Source organism: Heteronotia binoei, chromosome 10 (genome assembly GCF_032191835.1).
Source record: "Heteronotia binoei isolate CCM8104 ecotype False Entrance Well chromosome 10, APGP_CSIRO_Hbin_v1, whole genome shotgun sequence".
Classification (NCBI taxonomy): Eukaryota; Metazoa; Chordata; class Lepidosauria; order Squamata; family Gekkonidae; genus Heteronotia; species Heteronotia binoei.
Genome location: NC_083232.1, coordinates 45,935,242 through 45,950,024, shown reverse-complemented (window position 1 = coordinate 45,950,024; position 14,783 = coordinate 45,935,242). Strand labels below are relative to the sequence as shown.

The 14,783-nt window shown below is 42.4% G+C and overlaps 1 protein-coding gene across 2 annotated transcripts in view; it reads right to left on the bottom strand.

The window, feature by feature from the left end:
- Positions 1-6,666: 6,666 nt before the first annotated feature.
- TAC1 (tachykinin precursor 1) overlaps positions 6,667-14,783 on the bottom strand; it is a 366,930-nt gene continuing 358,813 nt past the window's right edge. The window contains exons 5-6 of one of the 2 annotated variants that reach the window (XM_060248554.1): positions 12,433-12,486; positions 6,667-7,161 (exon numbers count right to left, since the gene is read on the bottom strand). In XM_060248554.1, the coding sequence (XP_060104537.1) occupies positions 7,112-7,161; positions 12,433-12,486 (104 nt within the window). In that variant the 3' untranslated portion in view covers positions 6,667-7,111. The remainder of the gene's footprint in view (positions 7,162-12,432; positions 12,487-14,783) is intronic. The other variant, XM_060248555.1, reaches the window with a different exon arrangement.

Genomic DNA, 14,783 nt, shown 5'->3' with positions numbered 1-14,783 from the left:
CCTTACAGTAGATAAAAGTGGGTATAAAATCTTCTTCTTTCACTTCCTTTTCTGTTTCTTCTGCTGTTTAGGGAATAGAGCCAGGCTCCATTCAGACATACAAATCTGCATGGTGGAGCCACTGTGGAAACACAAACTGTTTTGTGCATAGTGCAGTCTTAGTGGTTTAGAGGAGGACAGAATCATTGCCACCATAACCCTGCCATTGCACCCCAACCAGAGCCAAGAAAGGGATGCCCCCCTGATGCCTGTGTGATGTAGGTCAGAGCCACACTGCTGCTGGAAGACAGCTACCTGAGACCCAGGTGAAGGAAGTGGCAGGAACCTGCTTGTCTCACTGTTATAAAGGCAGTTGCTTCTAAACATCACCACTACAAGCTTTCCAATGAGAGTAACCACTTTGTAACTGAATCTCAGTTAATATTTACCCTGAAGGAAGATCTGATCCCCGTTTCTTCTGACAGGTTATCTCAGCGGATTCAAGGCTGCTCTTTTTTTTTTAAGAACATACAGAGCTCTCATCCACAGAACCTGTACAGGTAAATTAGGAACGCACAGCCCCTAATAGGGTGCTTATTTGTCTCACCAAAACAAGTTTTATTCCCTAAACTAACTCTGGACCCTAACTAAAAGCCAAATAAAACCTGGCTAAACCAATGTTCTTATTCAGAGGTACCTAAATTCCATGACTGAGGGTGGGGGGAGGGGACCCTTTTCCCTCTCCTCTCTTAAACTGAGGCTTGCTGCCTGCCTCTCATCCAATGAAATTCCATGGACTCTGACTAACTAACAATTACTGAGATGTGCATGTGGCCTGAATAAAAAGAACTGGTTTGGGCAGGGCTTTTTTTAAAAGAAAAAGCCCAGCAGGAACTTATTTGCATATTAGGCCACACCCCCTCACAGCACCAATGTTTCACACAGGGCTTTTTTGGTAGAAAAAGCCCAACTGGAACTCATTTGGATATTAGGTCACATCTCCTGATGCCAAGCCAGCTGGAACTGCATTCCTGTGTGTTTCTGCTCAAAAAAAGCCCTGGGTTTGGGAGAGGTGGGACTTTTGAAGATGATTGCTATAGTACCATCATCAAAAAGGCTCTATTGCTCCTTCATTGACCTGTGGTATTTCTGTCTTTCCAAGACCGGTTGTTTGAATCATATAATAGAATCATAGAGCTGGAAGGGACCTCCAGGGTAATCTAGTCCAACCCCCTGCACAATGCAGGCAATTCATAAATACCGCCCCCCCAATTCACAAATACCGCGACCCCCCCAAGGATCCTCATTGTGGATGTGATCCAGATCATTACTGCCTCCAGATATTCACTGTGAGTCTATTGAAAAAACTAGCTGCAATCATTAAAAAGGTGGCACAATTTCAGATCTCTGGATAATCTTTCCTAGCCATTTGACAAGGAACCTCGTTCTTCCTGACCATTAAACTGAGACTGATGCTGTGGAAAAAAAACAAAATAAAAACTTGCTGGGTATAAGTGGGAGAGATCAATTTCTGCTTTCCCCAACCAGACCTCAGTGACTCAAGTTGGTTCTTAATTCAAGACTAAACCCTGGATAATAGGTGCAGGTGGGACAGTAATTTAGTAGTAGAGCACCTGGTAGAAGTGTCAGCCTTAATCCCCAGCATCTCAAGTTAAAACTTCAGGTAACAGGTGATATGCCAGACCTTTTCAGGAGACCTTGGAGAACCGCTGCCAGTTAGAGTAGAAAAGTCTGATAAGGCAGTTTCATAGCTATTTGATTATGAATTGACTGGCATTCAGTATCTGCTACCTTGGTTTTGCTTCTATTATTTAAAAATTGGTTATTTAAAACAACCAATTATTTTTGGTTATGAGACACTTTACATGACAGAAAAGTGGAGTAAGATATAAGAAATAAAATAAAATGCATCAATAGAGTTTTTTACTCCCTAACAGCTGTAATGTTGTAATAAGATTATCTTTCTCTTTTGTAATGTAAGATTACCAGATTTGTTAATTTTTTTTCTCACAATGTCAGCCAAGGAATAGCTGAGCTTTGTATTTTTGGAAGTGCCTTTACATTTCAGATGGAGTCCTTGCTTGCTAATAGCTCTCTGGGTTGGTGGCAGAAGCAACAGGCCAAGATGTGGATGATTAAAAAGCCCTCCTCGCCATTCTCATCAGGGTAAATTGACTTCTCTTGGCAGCTGAACCATTTTTATGCTTTTGCTTTAGAGGCACCCAAATAGATTAAATGAACCTTTCTAGAGGAAATGTTTTTAAAGGATGGATAATGGAGAACATTGCCTGTTCCCAAGCAGACCAAGGACATTTGAAGCCAATACTAATTTGTGAGTCAGTGTAAAAAAACAAAAACAAAACTAACAGTCACAGTTTGGTTAAAAAAAAAAGAAGGTTTCAGTGTGGTAATAGGCATTACCTCATAGCAGTAGCTATGTTCCTTCACACAGAATTTCAAGTCTAGCATTCCCCTTAATACCTTCACCAAAATTAACTGGCAGTAACTTCAAGACTCATAAAATCAAGTACTGTGTCATATACTAAATTAAAATTTATGGATACTCTGTCAAACAATTGTCACCTTTTAGTACTAAATGTTTTCGGGAAGCAGAGAAGTCCATCATCTCTATGCTCCTTTCATGAATCTCAAGAGGAACCAAATTGGCTGTTTTTCAATTCCTTGAGGAAACTTTAGGAACCTGTGTGGTGACTCTGGTGAGTTTTTGGTTGAGGTGGGGTGTGAAAATGACAGGTTCCAATAAAGTATGGATAGTTTACTTCTCAGTGCCCACCCGGGATTCTTGGAAAGTTCCTGCAAAGGGAGGGACACAAATTGGCTCCTGAATTTGACCAGTTCATCATTTGCTAACTGAAGTTTGTGAACTGAAGACCTGCCACAAACTTCCATGAATTTTAAGGCAGTTCATGGTGGTATGTGAAGGTTCTGAGCCATTTAAACCCGTTTTCTGCTCTTCACAAAAAACAGCTGAGTGGCATGGAGCAGAAAGCAGGGGTTGAAATGGCTCAGAGCCATTTTCACAGGGAAACTCCTGCTTCCTGTTCCTCGTCACTTTTGTGGGCAGAACTCTTGCTTTCTGCTCCCTGTGAAAAGTGGCAAGGAGCAGAACGCAGTGGGTTAAATGGCTCCAACCCTCAACACTTTTGGCTCTTCTTCAGATATCCCTGAGGCCCAAGTCCATAAACAAACCCTGTGTTTTATGGTAAGTGAATAAGTAGCTTTCTAGATGTAGCAGTAACTGAGTTTTTACATCCACAAAACTTTGTTTTAATTGCATATAAACTGTGGGCCCTTTTCCCCAGTCTCCATCTTTGTCAGTTGGTGGAAGCAAGCCTCTGGGAGAGGGCTCCAGCCTCTGAGAATTTCACACAGACTGGACAAAAAACAAATCTGTTTAAATTGTGTATCTGTTTAAACTACTGCAAGCAAAGTTAATGCAATAACAAAAATGAACACTCACTCCTAATCATGAATACAATGGGAAAGAATATATACTCCCAAGAACCACTGTTATATTTGACATAGGATCTTTCTCTCAGCCTTGGCAGGTTGCCAGTCATCCAAGATGGGAGCCTGTTTCCAGCAGTGTACTGGAAGCACACACATCTGCCCAACTAAAAACACTGAGGAAAAGCTTATGCTGGGATTTCTTCCCTGCTTGCCTTCATGAAAAACTGACATGGCTCTGGGCGTTTTCGCACTCACGTTCAGCCGGCGTGACCCCCCTCTTCACCGCGCAGGATCTGTGCGGATTTCGCACTAAATGCCGCGGAGCAGCCTTTTGCGCTGGAAACTCCCGGCGCAAAAGCCGCTCAAATGTAAACCGCCAAAAAGCAGTTTCGGTTTGCGCGGCTTTTGCGACAGGAGTTTCCGGCACAAAAGGCTGCCCCGCGGCATTTAGTGCGAAATCCGCGCAGATCCTGCGCGGTGAAGAGGGGGGTCGCGCCGGCTGAACGTGAGTGCGAAAACGCCCAAAGTTATTTAGGAGGGTATTTTATAGCTGAGGTACAAAATATGGCAGATGGAATTTTCTGGGGGTTCATAGCTATTCAGTAACATCTGAGTCCAGTAATATTCCGAGTCCAGTACAAGGTGTTGGTCATCACCTTTAAAGCCCTATATGGCCTAGGACCTGCCTACCTTAGGGACCGTCTCTCCCCACACGTTCCCCAGAGAGTACTACAATCGGGTTCACAAAACCTGCTGGTAATCCCCGGGCCAAAGGAGGCCCGTCTTAAAGCCACCAGGAATCGGGCCTTCTCAATAACAGCACCTTACTGGTGGAACCAGCTGCCGGAGGAGGTGCGGGCCCTGCGGGACCTAGGGCAGTTCCGCAGGGCCTGTAAGACAGCCTTCTTCCGGCAGGCCTATAACATCTAACTGACAAGGAGAACATCTTCTGGATGGAGCAAAAATGCATCTACAGGCCGCTGCTTTTATTCTTATCTTCTTATTAATTATGGTTTCAGCTTATTTGTAAATGTTTTTTAAACCAAACCTATGTAAATTATAATGTTGTAAGCCGCCCTGAGACACTTCGGTGAGAAGGGCGGGATATAAGTCTAAATATAAATAAATAAATCTTGTACTTGGATTTATTTATACAATGTAATGGTTATTTTTTTGTTTTCAGTTATCTTAGGGGACTTTTACTGCAGGCTGTCTTGGGTCCCTTTAATATGTCCCTTTCATAATATACCTAATGCTCTTTCACTTTTGGATAACATGTATAATTTGGAAGCATTAGCTCAAGTTCCTACCTGCTTCTTTTCATCTCAGGGTCTCACCAATGGAATTCTTGTCACATGAAGCTGCCTTATACTGAATCAGACCCTTGGTCCATCAATATTCATTTTATAAATTAGTAATCTACTTTGTTTGTTCCACTTCTTTATGACCTGTAGATTGTAATAAAGTTTTACTGACTGACTGAATCTATCTGTTCTCAAGACTCAGGGTTAATGCTCTTCTCAGTGAGGCATTACAGATCACTGCCTGAGGTAAAAGAGTGGATAAGTTAGGATTTTTGTCCTCTTTACTCAAAATTGTAATATTTAATTTCCTTAACTCCTAAACATCCTTGCCTGAAAGTACATTCTGTTGAAATCAGTGGGAGTAATTGAGTTTGGTGATTGGTTGCCAGGCAACTGTCCTAAAATGGCATGGGTTAATCAGGCCAGGTCAATTTGCTGTTTTAGAAGGAGAGGGCTAATTGGAAGGTGGCAGCCACCTGTTGCTTTTTGCAGTTCCCTAGGAAACACAACATGCTTCCAGCTAGGTTTGCCAGCCTCCCCCCCCCGCCCATCTGTGGGGGGTGAGGGAGTCGGGTTGCCTGATCCAGGATGGGGAATTCCTGGAGTTTTGGTGGTGAAGTCTGGGGAGGATAGGGATCTCAGTGGAGTACAATGTAATAGAGTCCACTCTTCAGAGTATCCATGTTCTCCACAGAAACTGATCTCAGTCGTTTGGAGATGAACAGTAATTCTGGGGGCTGGCATCCCTATTTCCTGCTAGTTTATTGATTAAGAGCATGAATTCTAATCTAGGAGAACCAGGTTTGATTCCCCATGTCTCCACATGCAGCTGCTGGGTGACCTTGGACAAGCCATAGTTCTTTCAGAGCTGTTCTCACAAGACAGTTCTTTAAGAGCTCTCTCAGCCCCACCTCCCTCACAGGGAGAAAAAAGGGAAGGTGACTGCAAGTTGCTTTGAGACTCTGAGTGAAGGATGGGTATAAATTCAATCATTTCCTCCTCCTCCTCCTTCAAAACCAATCTAATGGTGGTAATGACACAGCTTATCTGGGTCAATGCTTAACACCAGAACCTGTTTTCAGTACCAGGACCAGGCTTGTGGTTCCTGTTTTGTATATGAACCATGGCTTATCTCCTTGTACTTGAAAGCTGCCTACAGAATGCCTTGAAGCAAGAGCAAAATGCCACTAAAATGGCTAATTGACATCTGGATTCTTCTCCATATTGTTAAAGCTACATTGTGTGTTTGTGCATGCAGACATTGTGTGTTTGTGTACAACTGTTGCTTGGAGGAATGAAAGAGGGAATGTAACATTTTATCATTCCATCAGTTTCACAAATCAAAACTCGGCTTGTTATTAGCATTTTATATGGATTTTTTTAAAAAGGCATAGCTTAGCTTTAAAATCATGAGCAACTGCATCAGGAATCTGGTTTTGATGAGTGGAACTGAGTGGGGCTTAAAGGGTAAAATCTCCTGCAGTCTGAATTGTAGTTCTGCACACAGTTTACCTTTTTACATGTTGACAGAGATCTGCTCTTTGTTGTGTCTGCTACATTCCTAGTGGTTTGTGTCTACATGGCACTATCAAGAGATAACAGAAAACAACCTTGTATCTGATCTGCTGCACACAAATACAAGCTACCAGCATTTTAGAATTCCTTATATCAAGTATTTTTCTGCTTTAAACTCATTAGTCTCTCCATGGAATATATGTTGCAAAAATCCTCAGAGCGGCTTTTTAATAGTGAAAGTGTTAGACACTGTAAAATGCCAGTCAATGACATGAAGACTTCTAAATCCACATTTAAATATCTCTCTCTTTTTTTTAAAAAAACCCCACATATATATTTATATATATTGCCACAAAACAAAAATAAAAACTCATGCTGCAATGATACAAATATATTTTGGCTACCGAAGTTACAGTACACTGTTGCTATGCAGACATTGAGGCACTCGATACCAGATTAACTTGGCGTTGGTAGTGAAGCATATACGATTTCTTGAAACTAACAAAAAAATCCAGTTCTTTCTCACTTTTTTAATTTGGTGAACATCTCTTTTACAGACTATATCAAAGAATGTGCTTTGTTGTGAAACACCAACTGATTTCTGTATTCTGTTCAGTGTTGTCATAGCAGAATCCACCACATTACTTGTACGTTGCATGTATCGCTGCCACAATAGGAGGAAAAATAATTTTTATTGAATTTACAATGACCAATATTAAATAAAGAATTCTTCCATACAATGGCTATTTTATATTACCCTAAATTGGCCATTTAAACAAACAAAGTTCAATAAATAATGAGTGGGGGAGGGAGGAATGGTCTCATTTACGTCTCCTTTCATAAATCTGTGCTGTGTTCCATTCAGAAGATCCTGTGAAGGAAAAAAAATAACAACAGAAAGAGTTTAATAAAGACAGGAGGAGGGCTTAATCTGGAAGTGTCTGATAGTGCAATCCCAAACATAGGAATTACCCCATTCTACGTTCACTGATTGCACTATTAGGCATGATTTATTGAAAAATCAATGTAACCTGAGCATCTTGATAGAGGTCAAACTGTGCATGATGACTAGGAAAAAAGTCTTGTCCTTTTAACAGAGGCTTAATGTGTGGAAATTGGCAGATGAAGCTGGTTATGGCATGGAGGTAAATATTACCTTAAAGCAGCCAGGGAAGGAAAAGTTTGTTGTGGAAAAATACGGAGGGAAAGTCATCCTTTCTCCTTGTTGCATCACTTATCCAGAGCACCTTCCCCAATAATGGAATTTCAGTAGTTAGTTCCTCATTTCCAGAACCCTGGCTTGATGGTTCTCAAAGGCATGCACTATGAAACATTGATTAAAACCTGAGCCACTGCCATCCTAAGATTTGTTGTCATCCTAAAATTTGCCACTACTATCTTTTTTCATTTTATTTTGTACCAGGCTGTAATTTTCAATTTATTTCCCACCACAGCATTCGTTACAAACTGAATGAACTGTGGTAGCTTAAATCAGCTGTTTTAGCTGTATAACTGGCTGGTCTATAGAACTACCGAATGGGGACAGGGAAGATTAAATGCTGGCGTGCTTTCCCATTTAAAAATGAATCCCTTGCAATTTCCTTATGACCTGCTTTGCAGACTCCTTGTAGTTTCAGAACTATGTGTGTATGTAGTGTTTAAAAACTGATTTTATAGCGTTTGCTGAGGGCCCTAAATGGATGGAAAGGTGACATACAAATGTTTTAAATAAACACATAAATAAATCAATATAAGAACTTGATGTTAATAAGATCATCAAGATCACTCACATATCTGCTAGAGCAGGGGTGACCAACGGTAGCTTTCCAGATGTTTTTTGCCTACAACTTCCATCAGCCCCAGCCAGCATGGCCAATGACTGGGGCTGATGGGAGTTGTAGGCAAAAAACATCTGGAGAGCTATCGTTGGCCACCCCTGTGCTAGAGTTCAATCACCTCTTATGATTAGGACATAGATGGATTTTTCAGTGAGGTTTATAATCCATGTTTGTGATTATATAGATCCACTTGAGATAGATCAGCGTGAAATACAAGAGGTCTGAATCCTTAATGATGCGGAAAAGGCATATGAGCTAGAAAGAAGAGGATGTTCATATAGAACAGGAACTATAAAGAATCACTGAGCTCCATGAATACTCTAAATTTCTGGAATAGTTAAGATTTACATCAACATTTCTTGGCAAGGTATTCAGCATTGTCTTGCTGCCAAGCCTTCCCCTGCTAAGAGATGTTCCCACAATTAGCTCTTGAATTACAAGCTCTCCAAGTGAATAAATCACTCAGGAAATATTCATGAATCTCAAACTGCATTCAGTTTTCCAAGCAATCTCAAGGGGATTTGATCCGTAACATGAAAAAGAACTGAATAATGACTTGCGGGCTTCAGACAGACCGGCACTTCAGACAGGCAATAAATGGGTTGACCAAATGCCGCCTTCATTACTGAGGCAAAAATGTATTTGGAACTCTGCAGGAGGTAGGGAGACTCAGAGAGAAGCAGCAGCAGAAAGGGAAAGGTTAATTTAGTAGCCCTCCTCCTGTCACTACTTTGTTCTGGAATTTCCTACTCCTGAATCTGCCTTTTCAAAAAAAGCAGCCCTCATATTTATTTATTTGTTTGTTTATTTATTCCTTACATTTATATCCCGCCCTCCCCGCCGAAGCAGGCTCAGGGTAGCTAACAACAATCAAACCCAAACAATAGAACAGTAAGCAAACAATTAAAATTAACAATCATTACCAATTAAACAATTTAAAACAATTTTTGGTGCTAGTGTTGGTACCATTACATTCAGTGACGTTGGGCATCTACTTATACTGTAGTTTAACTAAAGGCAAATCAAAATAGAGCTGTTTTACAGGCCTTGTGGAACTGGGCAAGGTCCTGCAAGGCTCTTACATCTTCTGGGAGTTGGCTCCACCAGTAGGGGGCAGCAACTGAGAAGGCTCTTTCTCTGGTAGCCTTCAGTCTCGCCTCCCTCGGCCCGGGGATTGACAGTAAATTCTGCGATCCAGATCTAAGTACCCTCTGGGGAACACGTGGGGAGAGACAGTCCCTAAGGTAGACAGGTCCTCGGCTATATAGGGCTTTAACCAGCACCTTGTAGCGAATCCGGAATACTATTGGCAGCCAGTGCAGTTCCCGCAGCCTTGGCTGTATGTGCTCCCGTATAGAGAGACCCAATAATAGCCTGGCTGCTGCGTTTTGCACCAACTGCAGTTTCTGGATCCGAGACAAGGGCAGCCCCATGTAGAGGGCATTATAGTAATCTAGTCTTGAGGTGACCGTTGCATGGATCACACTTGCTAGGTTGCTGCGCTCCAGGAAGGGGACCAACTGTGCCCTCCTAAGGTGGAAAAAGACGGATTTCGCAGTGGCTGCTATCTGGGCCTCCATTACCAATGTGGGCTCCAGTAGCACCCCCAAGCTTCTGACTTTGGGCGCCGATATCAGTGGTGCCCCATCGAAAGCTGGTAGAGGGATTTCCCTTCCTAGACCACCACGACTCAGGCAAAGGACCTCTGTCTTCATCGGATTACACTTCAGACGACTCAGCCTGAGCCACCCTGCCATGGCTTGCAGCACCAGGATTAAATTTTCTGGGGCAGAGGCCATCCATCCATCAGCAGATAGAGCTGGGTGTCATCAGTGTACTGATGGCAACCCAGCCCAAATCTCCGGACAATCTGGGCAAGGGGGCACATATAGATATTGAACAACATTGGGGAGACCACCGCCCCTTGAGGCACCCCACAATTAAGCGGATGTCTCTGGGACGATTGTCCCCGACCGAGGAGAAAAGAGGAGAGCCATTGCAAGGCCAACTCCTGAATCCCTGTGTTGGCAAGGCGGTGACCTGGCAACTGATGGTTGACTGTGTCGAACGCCACCAACAGGTCCAACAACATCAGCACTGCTGACCCGCCTCGATCCAGATGCCGCTGAAGATCATCTACCAGGGCAACCAGCACTGTCTCCGTCCCATAACCTGGATGAAAGCTGGACTGGTGTGGGTCTAGAATGGAAGTGTCCTCCGGAAAGCTACTGCCCTCTCAATGATTTTACCCAAAAAGGGTAAATCTGAGACCTGCCGATAGTGATAGGGATCATTGTGCTTGACGAGATGCACCCAGAGTGAGTCTTTGTAGGGGCCCTTTGCAGTCCATCAGTTGTGGTCTTCAGGAATCATAATGTGAAAAAATAGTAGGAGAAGCACTGATGTGCAGAAGTGCAGAAATAGTGGGGTGATAGTCTTAGGTACCATCAAAAGAGAGGGGTACCCAATGTGGATAGCAAAAGTACTTGCAGAATTATCAATATTAAAGACAGCCACTGGGAAAGAAAGGTTATAGTGTTGTTTCAGAATGGAACGTCTCTCCTCCCTGCCCAATTTTCAAAACATAGGGTGAGGTTTGGGGAGGGGCCTCAGCATGGTGCAATGCTATATAGTCCACCCTTCAAAGCAGCCATTTTCTCCAGTGAAGCTGATCTCTGCCAGCTGGCTATGTAACTGGTGGGATTTAACTAATTAAATAATGGAGGGGGAAAATAGGAAAGAAACTAAAATTTAGTATCTTAGGTAAAGTCACCACTCACCAGGTATTTCACTGACTGTCTTGGAGAAAAAAATAACATATATTTAAATGTTCAGTATTTTTGTGAAGAGACCTAGATGGTGTTGGGGCTGTCCTGGTGGCTCCACTAGAAGAAAAGACAACTAGGCCAGGGAAAGCACAGAGGTGCCAGTGGTGGGAATTGGCCACTCTGGCTGCCCTCACCCTCAAAAGATAGCTGTGGGTCACAGAAAGGAGGGCAGTGGGTGAAGGAGATATGGGGCAGATGTACATGCTTGGCAGCTCCTCCACCAAGTACAAAGAGCTTCTTGGCAAGTCCAATTTTTTAAAAAAAATCTGGAAACCCTAATCTGAGGGCTGGTTTATAGTGGTTTAGCATGGTGATGAATTATTCATACTCACTTCAGGAGAGTTGCTAAAAATTATTATATCCATTACAGCTATTTTGAAAGAATAAGAAGATATTTTAAAAGCAGATGTTTACGCCTTGTGTACATTATATTTTCAGGCAATTGATCACAATGGAAAGTGAATCCCAGTTGAATCTGTCAATTTGTATTTCTGAGAATACAATCATTTTGATGGCTATTCCTCTCCAAATAAATCTGCACACAGTTGCTAATGATTTGTAAAACTAAATAAAATATAGACATAACGTGAAGGAAAAGAAAGAGGCAGGCTGAAAACAACTGACAGTTGTAAGCAGCAGAAAAGAGCAAGAGTCTGGTAGCTCCTTAAAGACTAACAAAATTTGTGGCAGGGGATGAGCTTTCATAAGTCACTGCTCACTTCTTCAGATAACTGTAATTTTAGAAAATAGTTTCCAATGCAAGCTTAAATGTTCCAAATGCCATTGGGTGTTTAGCTCCTCAATCTACTTCAAGAAATAATGGAGATCCCCCCCACCCCTAGTCTTTTTAATATATTTAAGTCAATAATCTTAAGGGATGTTGTTAAATGAATATCTTGCGGACTAGCAGCAGTCCTCATACTTCAGATTTGTAAACTGAACCATAACAAAATAGTATCAATAGACTACCAGGTTAATGTGTCATTAGGTTTAACTGAAGGAGCACCGTAGCATAGAGTGGTCAGCTGCAGTACTACAGTCCAAGCTCTGCTCATGACCTGAGTTTGATCCCGGTGGAAGTTGGGTTCAGGTAGCCGGCTCAAGCTTGCTGGGGGTAAAGTGTAGATGACTGAGGAAGGCAATGGCAAACCATTGTCACCCCATGGGTCAGTAATGACTTGGTGCTTACACAGGGGCCTACCATTACCTTTTTTAGATTTAACTGTAAAGACAAGTAATGGTATCAAGGGCATCAGGAAGCATTATATCTACTGAGAAAAGGGTAGTCTAACTGGACTAAAGGCATGCAGAGGGAATGGGACATTTTGAACCAGGGTGGGTGTTCTAGGCTTCATCTACTCCCAAAGTTGCCATCTCCCTTTTCTTATCAGAGGATATATTCTCAAAACTCTTTGAAAAATAAAAATAGTAGATAAAAAGGTTGTGTTCTTAGTCTTATCTGTAGTTCATACATACCAGAATTTAAAGATCTTTTGCCCATGAGTCCAACAAATGAGTCTGTTTTATGTCCTGAAAAATATATTTGGGGTGTTTAAAAACATTTTAAATATGCCCTTTTCTGTGGTTTTGTGTTTTCAAAAATGAATATAAGTTGGAATCAGACTCTAGAAAAATTTGAGCTATCGATCAAATCTGCTGTCTTGCTAGGTCTCCTCACCCATGCGTACAGGTTCTGATCTATTCCTTGCACAAACAGTTGCCATTTTCACTTATTTAAAATGGCTTTGAATGAACAATAGCAAGTGATTAAAATCTATGACTGAACTCGGAGGCACCTGACATATTTCTTTCTTTCAAAGTATCTTGGTTTTGAGGGGGCTTCTCTTCTTTTTCTCATAGTCAACAACCCAGTCCAGTGACCATTTGTGTGCCTGTTTCTGTCAATGGAGAAGATCGGCCCTTTCTTGTATGGAGCTGCTTCTCAACCGAGCTGTGTGGGACAGAGAGCTTGGATCATGCACAGCACACCCCTCAGAGACATGACTGGAAGGTACTTTGTGATTCATCTGCTTATATGAATATGTTCCATTTCAGAGACCTTTCTGGGGAAAAGTTTAACATTCTCTTGTATCAAGAGAGTAACAAACTGTGAGTCTGTCTGAGGGATGGAGAATTATATGAGATTCACTTCACATGTCACTGACTCTTAGGCTAATCTATAAGAGCTGATGCGAAGGATAAGTGAATTAAAAATGTAAAACACTGTAAGCAGAGATGGAGCAGATGTTTCCTGAGATGCATGCCTCAGCAGGATCCCACCCAAGCCAGCATCTCCTGTCCCTCTTCCTCCTCCTACCACTTCCTCTACTCCATGAGCAGGGGAGATGGCTCAGGGGCCTCTTCTGATTGCTGTTCCAGCCCACAGGGGGATATCGTTCCAGACCAGTCACCAGGGTTTTGCAGTGCATTGGTTTAGCAGCCATGGCAGCAGTGACTGGCACCTCCTTGCCTGTGACATTTCCTTCCTCTCAGCTGTCCACTTGTCTCTGGCTTCCTCCTGCCTTACTGCCTCCCTCTGATGAACAGCCTATGCACACCAAGGCTTCATGGCCACAAATTCAAACAGAAGATGACCATCACTGACACGGGAGATATGTTGGATTTTCATGAGTCTCACTGTTCTGGCAAAACTGTCTTGCCTTTAGACCTTATGTAGGCTGGTTTTTGGACTGTTGGAAGTGGCAAGAAAATGTTGGTTCCAAGGACTGAAATCCATCTTGAGTCAGATCCATTTGCTATGCTACAATAGTTTCCCTGCACTCTGGTAATGATGCTGGAGGGGCTATTTTTGAACGGTGAGAAATTGCTATGGTGACACGCTAAAGCACTGGTGTTACATTTGACTTTTGCTGCCTACTGGCATGCTTGCTTTTGTCCCCTGTGAAAACCTGCCTGCTCAGCACACTCAGCAACCCATCCACCCAGTCTTCTCCAGAGGAAACACCCTGTAAAAACTTATCTGGATTAATTTGACAAAACATGAAAAGACTCTGCTGTTTTCTTTTTTAAATGGCTTGGATTTGGAATGGAATCTGTCTCAGCAGAGATTTTTGCCCAATCAACAGGATAGATCAATACATAATAAATGGCAAGGCTTTCAGGACTCGGACCTCTTTTGTATTTGAATGATCTCTTGCAGATGAACACTTTGACAGCAGCCAGGAGGTACAGAGAGAAGCATTCAATGAAACAGTTTTAACTGCATTTAGAAGGCGATCTAAGGATTTAATGCAGCCACCAGCCAAGAACTCCGGGAGCCTTACTAATCTTTGGTGCCACACAATACTATATGTCTGTCAGTCAACATCAGTCATATTGAAATCCAAGTTTCTGGATTTGATCTGAAAGCTCCAGGCAGCTTCAGGGGAAATATGTTTGACGTGTCACTATTGATGTGCTTCTTCTTTGGGGAAATGCAGTGGAACAGTCCAAACTCCTGTTGAACTGGCTTATGTAATATCCTGTGCATCACTTGCGTGCCTCATATGAGAATGCAATTATAATGATTAGCTCAAGTTTGGATTTAGATTTTGACGTGAAGTCAAACTTGGTGACATTTGTGTAAATGTGGGATGATTGCCAAGCTTCTCGCAGATGAGTCTGGAAAGAGTTTGCAGGGTTTTATACTTAGGAATGATCTTGTGTTTTGTATAAGAATCTGAAAACTCTAAAGAGAGACCAGGTGGAATAAAGTCATAATCCAGTGCAGTAGTATGCAGAATTACTCCAGACTAAACCCACTGTGGGCTTAGACTGGAGCAACTCTGCACAGGTTTGTGCTGTAAATCAGTTTGAAAGGAGGAAAA